Below are 14,770 nucleotides of genomic sequence, written 5' to 3'. Positions count from 1 at the left end.
ATCCTCCCCCAAAGCTCAAGCCCCCTATTTTCTACATTTTGAGGCCCCCAAAATAGACGAAAAAATACTGTAGTTTTAAAAATATATAGTTTCCGTTTTCGATGCCCACATTTTCTGCCAAATAAGTTGTTTAGGATACACAGTGGTTTGGATGCAAAGCGTCCAACATAGTGGAAAGGTAGGAGAGTTCTGCAACTCACCCAGGGAGCCTGTTTGGGCCATGGCAAGATCTGTGTCCATGTGCTAAATCTGATTGTATGGTGTAGAGCTGGGCACCAGATGTGACCTAATCACAAACCAAATCAAGCCAACTTGGTTTGACCCTGGATTTGGCTGGATCAAGTCCTGGGTCCGATCAGCTATACCTGGAGCAATGCAGGAAGGGGGAGTCTGGTGGCAAGCGGGGAGAGAGGAGAAGACACGCTAAGAGCACGTCTGTGTCTCTTTCTCAGTGTCGCCTGAACACAGGCGTTTACACCCTAATTAAAGGCTGTGAAATCATTTGAGGGCCTGAGTGGTTAAATGAAACAATTGTGAAAATGAGCAACCTATAGTGTTATTCCTTTGCTTAAAATATATCACATGCATCTGGTTTAGGAATATAGAGTTTGTTATAAGAAGTAAGCTGGTTATAAATGGCAGGAAAACTTACTTTTCTCCCATACTTTACAATTGCAAATGGTTTCTTTGATTAGACTTTGCTTTGACTCTTGAGGTCACACTTTCAGTGTTAAAAATTTGAGGAATGTTTTCAGATTATGCCAAAATCCAATGAGTCTTCCCGCCAGCATGAAAGCCATCCTGAAGAGACTGAAGAAGAACTGCGAGAACACCAGGCATTTTTAGAAGACCCATATATTGAGCGGATATCAAACCAAAAGGAAGTCCAAGGCTTGGCCAGTCTGGTCCAGGTGAAGCAAGAGCCTCTTGAGAGTGATGAAGATGGAGAGTTGCCACAAGAACTGGAACCAGGGCAGAGGCAAGCTGAGCAGGAGTTGCTATTCAGACAGGTAAGACATAGTCCAATAAATGGCAGCATGCTAATATTACTTGATGAAAATTTTCTGGAGGTTTGTATGTTTGTTTGCTGTTCTGAATGGAGATAAACCACATAAAAGACATTTAATAATTGAAACAAAGGTGATTTTGTTTAGACGTTTTAAAAAGAGGCAGGAGCACTGCTTGTGCAATTGACTTCATCTGGTTTCATCTGAGAAATGTAGGAAAAGGAAGTGATGGACACATTTTCTTTCTCCTTCCTCTGTATTTGCATCATATACAGGCACTCATATTTAATATTTACCGTATTCAGGAAGTGTGACCCCTCATGACTGAATCATTTTTATGAAAAGGTAAAGGATGCGCATGGGCTGTCAACCTGTAGTTCATGCCCATTGAGACAAATCTCTGCCCTAATATGAATCATTATTGCGTATAATTGAGTTTATAGTGACTGAACGGCTCTGAATCTTCTCAGTGTTCGAAGCGGTGTCACAGGAAAGAACTCTGCCTTACACTGAAATGCAAGTTTATTTAGCAGAGTGATCATTCACCTTTCCATGCACAGGATTATTCTTAAGCCCAACAAGCAGTTGGGACTCATTTCAATTTCTCGGACCTTACGCTTTTTACTTTTTCTCTTTCTTGCTATCTGTCGAGATCTGTTCTTCTCTGTCACATCTCTTTCCCATACTCCTTATTTTGCCATTTTTCTCCACTTGCTGTACTTTCTCTTTCTCCTTCTCCTTCTCCACTCAAAAAATGAGTGGGATTTGCTGCTTGTGTCCCACCAAACCTGGACTATTTATCTTTATTATTATCTGAGATGTTCTTTTTCTGCTGCTGCTTCTTCCTCTTCCTCCTCCTCTTTAGAAAGGTTGGTGAGAAGGTAATTAATTCAACTGCCATTTAAAAACAAGACTGCATTCATAAACAAAATGTTAACAGGATATATGAATGGTACCCATTTGTCTGAATACTCTTTTTAAGGGAACACTGGTAAAAGGCTTAACATGTGAAGTGGTGCAGCAATAAAACTGCTAGCACATTTGCAAAGCTAAGCAGGATCTGGTATGGTTTCAGATTGGATGGTGCGCCACATGTTGCGATTCCTGCATTGGACTAGATCCCCAGATGTTGTTGAACTACAACTCTCATCACCCCTGACCATTGGCCCTACTAGCTAGGAATGATGGAAGTTGCAGGCCCAAAACACCTGGGGACCCAAGGTTGAGAAAGGCTGGACTAGATGGGTCCCTTCCAATTCTACATTTCTGATTCTCTGTAGCTGCACCAGTGCTTTTATTCATTGTATCATTTTAATTTGTGTTTGCAATAACAATTCATCCTCCCTAACAGCAAGCACTTCTACTGGAACAGCAACGGATTCTTCAGCTGAGGAACTACCAGGCATCAGTGGAAGCTGCTGGCATCCCAGTGTCTTTTGGAGGACATAGGCCACTTTCTCGTGCCCAGTCTTCACCTGCCTCTGCCAACTTTCCCATGTCTGTACAGGAACCACCCTGCAAGCCACAATTCACAACAGGTAATGGACAGAACTATTCTCACAGTATTAAATTTCACCGTAAGTTCAGTTTGTTACAGTTAGCCTTCTAAATGTATTTGCCAGTAGTTGTGTAGGTCAAGATTTGCTTCATTGAGGCAAAGTTGCCATAAGCAGTTTAGTATCCTCCTTTGCACAGAACCCCCCCCCCAAAAAAAAAACACAACAGCATTATCTTGGTATGGTGCAGAATTTCCTGATAAGAACCAGGTGGTAAGGAAGAGGAGAGTCAAAGGCAGTAGAATGAAAAACCCCCAACAAGTTGTCTCTGGAAGTCCTATTTCACCCCTGTGTCTTTTGAGCCAGTCAGCAAAATTATAACAAATCATCATATTTGAAACCTTTTTGGTAGAAAGCATCAAAACCCGTGGGAGCTGTGGTTCTTATAAAACTACATTCGGCATGACCATTGCTCATCCTTTGGTTAAAACAAACTTTTAAAAGCCGCTCTTCTTGGAAAACTGTTTAGGGGCATAGCCCTCCTTCACCCCCACCTCCGACTTGAAAACCTTTTGAATTTTGCAAACGTTTTGGCCAAATACTAAGAAAAAAAACAAACAAAAAACCTTGAGAGCTTTTGCAAGCATCCTCTACAAATATTTTCAAAATGTGGAGGGTGTATGCAGCCCTCACACCCCCTGCCTGTTCCCCCATCAGTTCTCTCTTCCCCCACCTCCTTTGTGAAGAGGAATGAGTAACCAGTAATGGGAGGGCTCACTTGGCCAACAGAATCCAGAATTAAAAAGAATATATTTTGAATATTCTCAGGAACACTGTTTCCTTCCAGCATGGTGAGATTTGTATTTTTCAGTGGTCAGATGTAAGAAAAGAAAAGAAAAGATGTGGATGGGTGGGCAGCGGGGAGAGGGGTTTGGAGGCTTCTGGTAGGGTTAGGGCTGGGGTCCTTCTTGCACCAAGACACAGACACAACCTGGCTATATCTTCACACGATGGTAATGATGATGAAGTTGTTATTTATATTCTGCCCATCGGGCTGGGTTCCCCCAGTCTCTCTGGACAGTTTCCAACAAAGTATTAAAATACAAAAAAAACAACTTCAAACATAAAAACCTCCCTGTACTGCCTTCAGATGTCTTCTATAAGTCTGATAGATGTTTATTTCTTGGACATCTGATGGGATGGCGTTCCATGGGGTGAGCATGACTACCAAGAAGGCCCTCTGAATGGTTCCCTGTAACCTCCCTTCTCTCAATGCCCCCCCACCCGGTTGGATTTAATTAGAACTGTTGTCTCTTCTCACTGGATGCCAGTAGAAGAGAGAAGAAACTTCGACACTAGCACCAGAATATGCCAAAAATATGCCCATCCTTTTTCTGTAGCCCAGGTTATTTTTTGTGTTTTTGGTTAAAGGTAAAGGGACCCCTGACTGTTAGGTCCAGTTGTGACCGACTCTGGGGTTGTGGCACTCATCTCGCTTTATTGGCCGAGGGAGCCGGTGTACAGCTTCCGGGTCATGTGGCCAGCGGGACTAAGCTGCTTCTGGTGAACCAAAGCAGCGCACGGAAACGCCGTTTACCTTCCCGCCAGAGCGGTACCAATTTATCTACTTGCACTTCGTGCTTTCAAACTGCTAGGTTGGCAGGAGCAGGGACCGAGCAACGGGAGTTCACCCCGTCGCGGGGATTTGAACCACCAACCTTCTGATCAGCAACTCCTAGGCTCCTGTGGCTTAACCCACAGCGCCACCCGCGTCCCATGTTTTTGGTAGAGCTGTGTCCAAAAATCAATTCAAAATACTCTACTTCAAAGAATATATTCTATGCACATATAATAAGAGTGCATTTAATAATGTAGTTCTGTACACATCTACTCAGAAGTGTTTATCTCCCAGGTAAATAAGTACAGGATTGCAGCCTGAGTTACTTTGTATCCTCTAATGCAGGCCTTGTGTATGATACTCTGATGCTGAAACACCAGTGCACTTGCGGCAACACAAACAGTCATCCAGAACATGCAGGGAGAATCCAGAGCATTTGGTCCCGGCTTCAGGAGACAGGTCTTCGTAGCAAGTGTGAGGTAATGGATGGCCTAATAGAATCGGGGAAAGGCAAACAGACTTGTGATACTGGGGAAATGAGGCCTGCCCATATATATAATTTATATATGCAGCATGCTGATAGAACCTTCCTGTCTGATGTGCTAGTGTTGTGGAGTGCTGTTGTTGTTTTTACACGGTCAGGCCTTCAGAAATAGAGCTGTGGTCAAAGGTTACCCAACCCTCGACAACACAGGGATTCTACAACTTCATTTTGTTGCATGTGTACACCAACCTCATAGTACATACATGGGAAAACTCTGCAATTTCATGTGACTTATTCTACGCCTATTAGGTTTTATTTTAAAGATGCACAGGTTGAAATTTCTGACTAGTTTGTTAATACATAATTTACTTGCATTTGCATAATTGGTTTGCATTTCACACTAAGCCAAGCCATGTCTTCTTGTGACTGTGTGGGCTCCCAGAGAAGCGATTGTGGCTGCTGTGCTCCTCTCCCCTAACTCCCACATTGATTTGCTCTAGCATTGTGATAAGCTAAATTATGGTTTGACTTTGTGTGTCATCTGAATTCAGGCTGGTGGTTTAGCTCTCTTGAGATTAACCATTAAGTGTAACCAAGGTTTGGCCTATGACTTAGGGCTTGTGGTTTATCTTGAAAAGCTAAACATAAGCACACTAAACCAAACCATGGTTTAGCTCAACACAGTGCAGCAACCACACTAGGGAGGCATGCAGTGACCACAATTTTTTCTACTGGAGCCCAATTGCTTGTGCATTGCACTAAGCCATGATTTCACGTAGTGCGATGTGCATGCCAGACCATGATTGTAGATTTTATTGCCTGATCCGAGTGTGAGTTGGTCATAGTCTGGGTCCAGTGGTTTATCTCTGCATAGTTACTGCAAACAATCTAAGATACAATATTCATTCATTCATCCATTTCTGTTATCTCAGATCAGAGGCCTTGAATATGTGGGAAAGGAACTCCAGGGAAAACTTGCAGTGCAAGTCCTTTTTAAACTTCATTTAGTTATTATCTGAGTGAATTTGGAGAAAAGAGAAAAGAGTCCACAAGATCAAACTGTTCTTAAATACAAATATGTTGGGTATTAAGACCCACTCCAATCCTCTCATATTAGCTGGTATCAAAAGGCTACATATTGTTTTTCCTGTGTGCACTAGATGAGTAATAGTCAAGCAATATTTTATTTGATGTGTCTTAGTTATTTCAAGTTTTACCACATTATTTCAACACAGTGAGTCCTGTTGAGACAGTTTAATTGCTCGTGAATTGTTTTTGTTATTTCAGTAGCCAGAATAACAAAAACCTGTTTTCATAAAACATCCTAAATTTCTTGGCTTAGTTTGAGAAGAAGAAATTCAAAAATTTAAGAATAAAAATGTGGAAATGAAACATAAGCTTAGAAAATAAACTTATGTTTAACTTCAGTTATATTTCCCCCTGTTTGCTGCTTTTTTAGAGTAAATGTAATTCATTGTTTTCTTTTCTTTTGCAGTGTATCCGTGGAAGAAAAGCTACCCTAGAAGAACTACAGACTGTTCATTCAGAAGCCCACACCCTGCTTTATGGTACCAACCCTCTGAATAGGCAGAAATTGGACAGCAAGAAACTGTTAGGTACAGCAGGGCGTTTAGTCTTCTCTACATCCTTGAGCATCAATCTATACATCCTGACTCTAGTAATCTCTGCATATAGAGATATGCAAGGGACATGATGATGGTCTACTCCTTTTTATCTGGGTTTCAATCCAAAGTTCTGTGATCTTCATTTGCATTCAAGTCTATATAAGCTGTTGTAGGAGAATGCTTCTTTCCAGGGACCTTTCTCACAGATATACACGTAGGCATACACACACACACACACACACACACACACACACCACATCCTCCTCCAATAAGGTGAATTGATAAGCTGTTGTATGTTTATCAAGGGATCTCTGTATGTGTCTTGTGTGTTGCCTAGAAAATCATAGCCAGATATTAAATAGTGCTAGCCACATTTAAAACAGAAACAAAAAACTTACATTGGCAGACTAAGAACAAAGCAAGCAAATGGGATGTTGAAGGCGTGACTGTGTACCACATTTTAAGAACAAATAGAAATATTAAGTTATGTTTTAAGAAATGTAAACTAAAACAACTACAATAATTGCTAATAAATTCCTGATCAGATTCCATATTTCCACGCTACCCCAACAAATAATTTAATAATCCTGGAATATCAGGGAAATTAGGCAAAATTAGGTGTGCAAAAAGTCAATTAGAGCACCCTCAAAATGTGATCTGATAATATTTGAAACTTCAAGGTTTATAGCTGGTTGGGCTCCTGGATGTGAACTTGGAAGTAAGTAGTCCCGCTGAGTACAATGGGCTTACTCCTAAGTAAGTATGCGGCATTGGACAATAACAATTTTTTACAAGAATAAAGAATAATTAAGATCAGATAATATAATTTTAGAGACAGTTGGTCTTGTCATAGTAACCTCATTCAGGTTTGTTTGTTTTTAAGTGATGTGACACACTTGGCTAGTAAGTTAGCCCATTTACACTTCAACCTGTGAGGTATTTGAATTAGTTGTTGTTTAGTCATTTAGTCGTGTCCGACTCTTCGTGACCCCCTGGACCAGAGCACGCCAGGCACTTCTGTCTTCCACTGCCTCCCGCAGTTTGGTCAAACTCATGCTGGTAGCTTTGAGAACACTGTCCAGCCATCTCGTCCTCTGTCGTCCCCTTCTCCTTGTGCCCTCCATCTTTCCCAACATCAGGGTCTTTTCCAGGGAGTCTTCTCTTCTCATGAGGTGGCCAAAGTATTGGAGCCTCAGCTTCAGGATCTGTCCTTCCAGTGAGCGCTCAGGGCTGATTTCCTTCAGAATGGAGAGGTTTGATCTTCTTGCAGTCCATGGGACTCTCAAGAGTCTCCTCCAGCACCAGAATTCAAAAGCATCAATTCTTTGGCGACCAGCCTTCTTTATGGTCCAGCTCTCACTTCCATACATCACTACTGGGAAAACCATATATTTTACTATACGGACCTTTGTTGGCAAGGTGATGTCTCTGCTTTCTAAGATGCTGTCTAGGTTTGTCATTGCTTTTCTCCCAAGAAGCAGGCATCTTTTAATTTTGTGACTGCTATCACCATCTGCAGTGATCATGGAGCCCAAGAAAGTAAAATCTCTCACTGCCTCCATTTCTTCCCCTTCTATTTGCCAGGAGGTGATGGGACCAGTGGCCATGATCCTAGGTTTTTTATGTTGAGCTTCAGACCATATTTTGCACTCCCTTTTTTTCATTTGAATTAGCACTCCGGGCCAAAAAATAGCACACTGTGATTTTTTAAAATAGCAACGTAGTGCATTTGTTAACAATAGATTGACATTTCAGCAATTATTTAGGAACAGGAAGTTTTTTTTCTGGTGTGATCATAATGGATTTGGAAAAATGGTATAAGGTTTTCAGAACAAGTTGAAAGTAAACACACAATTGCTGCTGCTACACCTGGGGAAAGGTACACATTAGTGGATTGGCAAATGATAGAATAATTGACGATTCTCATTTAAATACCACAATTTTTAACATTTAGCCAATTTTGAGAACAAAGCAATCCGGCCATATCCTCATGGAGATTATTATCTTGGAAATCAAGAAATATGTGATAATCATTCTTCTTCATAGGAATTCCTGCATTAGTTCCCCCCACCCCATAAAATAGATGTTTCCTATATATGTGCCCTGACATTTTTCCTACATATATTTCCCAATATGCGCGGGGAGGGGGCTTCTTTCTGGCACGGGGAGGGGGCGGCTCTGGGGCCAGTGCGTCGGCCGGCCTCCAGCGCGGGTGGGGGGGCCGTCGGGGCGGGTGGGCGGTCTTGGCGCACAGGCACTAGAGCGCCGCCGATGGCGCATTTGGCGGGCTGCGCGCGTCCAGACAGCGACCCGAGCCTGGGCGGCGTGGCGCTTGGTGCCGGAGCCTCCGCCCGCAGCGCCCCGTCGGGAGACCCGGTCAGAAGGAGTCTCAAGCCGGCTGTCGGACGCGGTTGAAGCAGCCAGGGCGGCATGGCAGGCGGCAGCGGCTCCTCGGCGACTCCACGCGGCCAGCCCAGCGCGCTGGCCGAGCCCCGCAGGCGAACGCTGCCCGTCGGTGAGGAGGGGCTGCCTGGCGCGCCCTCCGTGGCCCTGACGCGCTGGGACCGCGGCGAGCGCTGAGAGCCACTGCCAGCTACAGCCTGCGCCCGAGGCTCTTCGGCGACACCGGAGGCAGCGAGCGCGCCCCCCCAGAAGTTGCGCCCGGTGCGGCTGGCACCCCCCACGCTACGCCACTGCCATTAACCATGGCTTACCATTATATTCAGTTGGAGCCAGAATGATCTGACTATCACATTGGATTTTTGTTTCTGTTAAATTGCTGGTAACATTTTAATACCCTCAGACAGAATGATACGGATATGATTTTCTTTTTCTGAAGTGTCTTCAGAGAATGTGGATGTTCTTGAAATTGCTTTGGAGCCCTGTTCAGAATCGTATATACTTTGAGATGTGCGTGGTTTTTTAAAAAACAGATTGAAAATGCATTAAGATGTATATAAATCAGAGAAAGGTTTTGTAACCATTCCAGGGCACTATTATGCCCTTTAAATAAATACTGCAACCCATAACAAGTCACTAGGATGACATAGAATATATTGGAAGTTAGTTTAGGAGAATCTATTCTAGACTGAAGGTTTATGGAAAACAAAAGTCGACAGGTGTTAAGAAAGAGGCAAATGAAGGTAGATGTATACATGCCACACTTAATATTCTGTGAATGGGTAGGTTTCTCCTGCAGCTGACATCAGGTGCATGTTCATAAAATGCTTAGTCTAAAAGCCTGAGAATTGTGCAGTTTCAACAGTTTTTTGCTCTCCTCTTAACTCCCCCAGGCTCTTTAACATCAATGTTTGTCAGGCTCCCTTGTGGTGGTGTTGGGGTAAGTACTCCCTCCCCCATGAAAATAATGTGTGTATCTCATAGGTTAGAGTTCCACTGTGTATAGCTAAAATGATTGAATAACATAGTATTCATCTGTACCACAGACTGCTGCTGTAAGATCTAAAGCAGGGAGAATATCTTTACATGAAATAATTGTGTTGCATCCAGTGGTGTTCCTCCACTGACAGAATGCTCTTTGATCCTATGAGGCCTGTCACCAGTAGAATCAGCAGAACGGGGAGGTGATTTTTCACCTATGCCCCTTTCACTACCCCCTTTGCTCTTTGGAACATTTTCCTGAAGCCTCTGGAACCCGTGTTGGAGGGTAGGGAACTTAGCTGTGAGGGGGAATCATAAAAAATCTGCTCCCTCTCCATTCCTCGGATGGAAACCCCTCCTGCATCAAAGAGACTTTTATCAACACAAAAGTCACCATTGGATGCAACACAGAATGACTATTTTCACTAAATAAACACTGATTATTGTAACTAACAGTATAATTGGTTTGAAATTGCTTTGTATTGGTGACACTGCTTCTCCTTGGCTCTTACCTATTGCACAAAGCCTCCTTCAGGGCAGGTTCAGCAGTTTATTTAAATTTATATTTGTTCCTTTTGTGGACAAATGTGTCTGTTAGCTGTTCTGTTAACATGTCCTGTGAAATTTGCTGACGTTTTATTATGTTGAGATTTTATGGTTTTATTGTTCTATTTTATGGGAATATTTGTGCAGTTAAAACACAACTAGAATGTAGCTAATAATGCTTATTAATAATGGTGATGGTGGTAATGCTATTTGATAACTACAGTATGCTTTAATATATAAGGCATTTAAATCATTCATTGATTGGGCTAGTTATAAAATACAGAATGAACTTCACTATTTCCAGTTCCAAGAAAGTGCTGGATAACTAATGCACCTGATCATTTACCGCTTCTCTTACTTGTGAAGAAAAGAAAACTGGGTCCTGCCCTTTGTCTCATCTAGGATGGTAGCAGCCCACCAAACAGTGCCTAAGGAGTGTCCTTGTAGTCATCATCTTAAAACAGTTCCCTAATGGATCTCTCTAGACAACAACAAGCAAACAGAGATAGAATGGTGATGTCACGGTTGCAATCCGTCATAAGTCAGGTTGCGATCCACTTCTAGGTCCTACCGTTGTGGTTTGTTTGATCTCACTTGACAAAAATGCAAGAATTGTGCCATCAGATATTGATGATTAGCACAATTATGATTAAGCAGCTTACACAAGTAACATAACCACAGAATTTAGTACACAAGTCTGTGACTTTGAAAAATAGCTTTACTGATGTGAATCTGTTTTATGTAGGTTGACAGTGATACAATTTGGAATGAGGTCCATTCCTTCAGTGCTGCTCGCCTTGCTGTTGGTTGTGTTATAGAGCTTGTTTTTAAAGTGGCTACAGGGGAGCTAAAGGTTAGTATGATGCTAATGATGATTTGCTTATTACTTTGTAGATTTGAGAATAACTTGGTCACGAGGACTGTATTTTATAAATTGTGTGCAAATGTAAACTGTAATCCTTACTGAAATAGTCCCAGATTTCAGCAGCATGCCTAAGATTTAAGAAGCAGCTAAAACATTTTTTCTGTATTTTAAAAGGTAAAAGAATTTGGTTTTGGTTGGTTGGTTTTCTGCCCTTTCCCCCCAGAATCTGTGTACTGGGGGTGGGGAAGAACCCAGCAGAATATGTCACAAACTACATAGCGACTTAGCTACAATTATTTAAATATGGTTGAAATTTATGTGGTTTTGTTTTGGTAGAATGGATTTGCCGTAGTTCGACCTCCTGGTCACCATGCTGAAGAAAGCACACCCATGTGAGTATGTGTTTGTGCTTTGGCTACGTTTACTAGTGTTTTCACAGAACTTAGAGCTGCAAGTTTCAGGGGTGTCTTTTTCACCTGAAAAAACCTCCAAGTCAATACTGAGCTTGGTTTTTTGTTTTGCAGTTTGCATGTATGCTTGTCCTTTTGCATCAGTTCATAGTGTTTCCCATGCGACTTTTTCATACACATTGGGTAAAACCCAACACCATTCTCTTAACAGAACATCAGGAGCATTCATTTAAATAGAAGAATAAAAGCTCCTTTTTGCTGATTCCTACTTCCTTCAGTAGCTCCCTGTAGCTTCTGAAAATCTGTTCCAAAGGTTTAGGAAAACTCTGTAGACTAGCAAGGAAGGTAGTGTTGGGGGACCAATTAAGTTTGTAGCGTTCTCTGTGGCAACAAAAACATTTCACAAGTGGAATGGTACATTGGAATTCACCCAGGTATACCCCAGTCAGACGTTCAGTGTTCCATTCAGCAGCTCACTAGGCTGGGTGATATCTGGTTTTCAACATTGCAATATATCACAAGCTAAACACCATGACATATTGATATACCACGATGTCTGAAATAAGGATGGAGCCATGTAGAGGAATTGGCTGGCTTCATGGTTTTTCCTGCATTGTGATTTTTGCCAGCACCTGTTCTTGTGATTCGTTGTGCCCTGCATGAGGCAGGGGAGAGCTGAGCTGGCAGAATTAACAGGCGCAGTAGGAATTGAGAGAAGCATTAACTGGTGTCACAGTTTTCCCCACATTGTGATCTTTGCATAGTACCCACCCACTCCTCATGATTCCCGATATATTGCCAGGTCAAAAATTATGAAACAGATAACACAATGTAGACTTCAAACTGGTTTTGGACGCCCATCCCTAGTAAGCACCCCATGCCATCTGCAAGGGGGAGACTCTCCAAACTGGGGAGAACTGGAGAAGCGGGAGGACTTTCCTACCTTCTACAACTGCCTCCTAAAGTCATTTATGATTGTCAGACAGCTTGAAGGAGAGGCAGGCTTTAAATAATTAAAAAGTATTTTTATCCAGCTCTTCAGCCAAATAAGGCTCCCAGAGCAGCTTACAAATGTCATTGATTAGACCGACTTACAACCAACATTGCAATTTAGAAGACATGACAGAAAAGGGAGGGAGGAGAAAAATGGTATCTCAGACACTATGGTAAGCCCGCAACTTACATGGGGGTTACATTCTGGGGATTGTGCTTAAAGTTAAATCACATATAGTCAAAATCCATTGGGTTCAGTGGCTGGTGGGATTGCCAGTGTCATTTTCCCCAGAACCCCACCCCCTTTCCGCTCCTTTTTATTTATTTTATTTATTTTTTGCCCAGCCTGTAAAGCTGAATGCGCACAAATTAAATGCGCGTAAGTTGCGGCCTTACTGTATTTCTTTGTTGCAGAGTTCTTGTAATGACCATCTGAAATGGAAATATTTCAAGGAGAAAAGGAGTCAGAAGTTGCTAACCTTTTAGAATCCTGATGGAGAGGCCCTGCAGTCCCTGCTTACTCCTTGTCCCACAGCGTGATAGAATGGACTTGTTTCACCTCAGAGTCACTACTAGAAAGTATCATTGGGTGAAGCCAGATTGACTCCTTGGTTTTGGGGTGCCACAGGGTTCTATTCTGTTTCCAGTGTTATTTACAATCTATATGAAGCCATTGGAAAGCAGTGTCACCTGATGATGACACCAAGCTCTGTTTCATTGTACCAACTGAGTCAGGCAATGTTTTGCACATCTTGGACCAGTTCTTGGATGTAGTGGTGGAGAGGATGAGGAACAGTAAGTTGAAACTGATTCCTGGCAAGATGGAGGTCCTGTGGGTACGTGGTTCTCAGGTCCAAGAATTGGGCAGCTGTCTGTCTTTAATGGGCCTGAATCGCACTGTTGACTGATGTTAAGCTTGTGCTCTAAGACCCCTAGGTCCTTTTCACATGTTATGGCAAACCAGGTGCCTCCATCTTATATTTGTGCAGCAGGTTTTTCCTGCTGAAGTGTAGAACCTTACATTTATCCTTATTAAAATGGGTCTAGTTCTCCAATCCCTCAAGGTCATCTTGGAACCCAGTTCTGTCTTCCGCGGCATTAGCTACTCCTCACAGTTTGGTGTCATCTGCAAATTTGATGAGCATCCCCTCAATTCCTTCATCCAAGTCATTTATAAAGATGTTGAACAACAACAGGCCCAGGACAGAACCCTGCAGCACCCCACTTGTCACTTTTCCCCAGGATGTCTGTTCTAGGACCTTATTGTATATTATTGTTGTAAGCCATGCTGTGTGTGCTCTGATCTGGAGGAAGTGTGGGGCATAGAAACTCTCAAATAAATAAATAAATAAAATAAAAGAGGTAAATAAATAAAATAAAAGAGAAATTGAAAAGAAGATTCCAACTAAATATCAAGAAGAACTTTATGGTGGTAAGAGCTCCTTCGGAGGGTGGTGGACTCTCCTTCCTTGGAGGTTTTTAAGCAGAGGTTGGGTGGCTGTCTATCTTGGATGCTTTCGTTAAAATTCCTGCATTGCAGGGGATTGGACTAAATGGCCCTTGGGGTCCCTTCCAAGATTTTATGAGGTGACATCCATTTGGAGTCAGAAGATTATGGTTTTTTGGTTTGGGGTTTTTTCTTTTTCTTTTTGTTCCACTACCAATAATCCCTGAAAGATTACATAACATCATCACCTGACCAAGGGTAATTTCTTTGATGTAGGCCTTATCTACATTGAAGCTATTTGAGTGTGTTTATAATTTTTTTGAATTGGATTACTGTAGTTTGCTAAACCAAAGCTGGTCAGCACTTATTTCAAAATCATGCAAGTTTTACACCAAGGAAAAAATAGTTTTCTGCAATAAAACTCCTTTGGGTACGTCTGTAATGCTGTCACCATCGTGTTTAAGTAGCGCCCAGTTGCTAGTGATCACTCTGAAGGACAACAAGGGAACAAAATGGCAGCAAGCAGGGGCAAGTAAAGCACTAAACATCCCCCCAATCTGAATGCAGTGCTTTAAACCTGAAAGTTGAACATGGAGAGTGTTTGGCACAGATCTAACTAATAGTCTGTGCATTAAATAGTTGGCATTGCCATCTTCATATACATTTCAGTGTCTTATTTTATCTCCTCATTTTGAAGCAACAGCATATGTCATTTTCCTTGGAAAGTGTTTGGTGCTGAAGTTGTCAAGTGTACTTTCCACATATACGTCTATAATAATCTATTATCTTTCAGGGGTTTTTGCTATTTTAATTCTGTGGCAATTTCAGCCAAGCTTCTCCAGCAAAGACTGAATGTGAACAAAATACTTATAGTGGATTGGGTGAGTGAAACAGCACT

At 42.2% G+C, this 14,770-nt stretch overlaps 1 protein-coding gene across 4 annotated transcripts in view; it reads left to right on the top strand.

The window, feature by feature from the left end:
- The window catches only part of HDAC4 (histone deacetylase 4), a 123,503-nt gene that overhangs the window by 78,653 nt on the left and 30,080 nt on the right, over window positions 1-14,770 (top strand). For all 4 annotated transcript variants that reach the window (XM_082229214.1, XM_082229212.1, XM_082229213.1 and 1 more), the window contains exons 13-20: window positions 756-1,010; window positions 2,359-2,545; window positions 4,467-4,600; window positions 6,101-6,221; window positions 9,524-9,570; window positions 10,903-11,010; window positions 11,359-11,414; window positions 14,666-14,753. In XM_082229214.1, the coding sequence (XP_082085340.1) occupies window positions 756-1,010; window positions 2,359-2,545; window positions 4,467-4,600; window positions 6,101-6,221; window positions 9,524-9,570; window positions 10,903-11,010; window positions 11,359-11,414; window positions 14,666-14,753 (996 nt within the window). The remainder of the gene's footprint in view (window positions 1-755; window positions 1,011-2,358; window positions 2,546-4,466; window positions 4,601-6,100; window positions 6,222-9,523; window positions 9,571-10,902; window positions 11,011-11,358; window positions 11,415-14,665; window positions 14,754-14,770) is intronic.

Source organism: Podarcis vaucheri (assembly GCF_965113315.1).
Source record: "Podarcis vaucheri genome assembly, chromosome: 1".
NCBI classification, from domain to species: Eukaryota; Metazoa; Chordata; class Lepidosauria; order Squamata; family Lacertidae; genus Podarcis; species Podarcis vaucheri.
The sequence above is the reverse complement of the archived record's forward strand: the minus strand, read 5'-3'. Positions and strand labels throughout refer to the sequence as shown.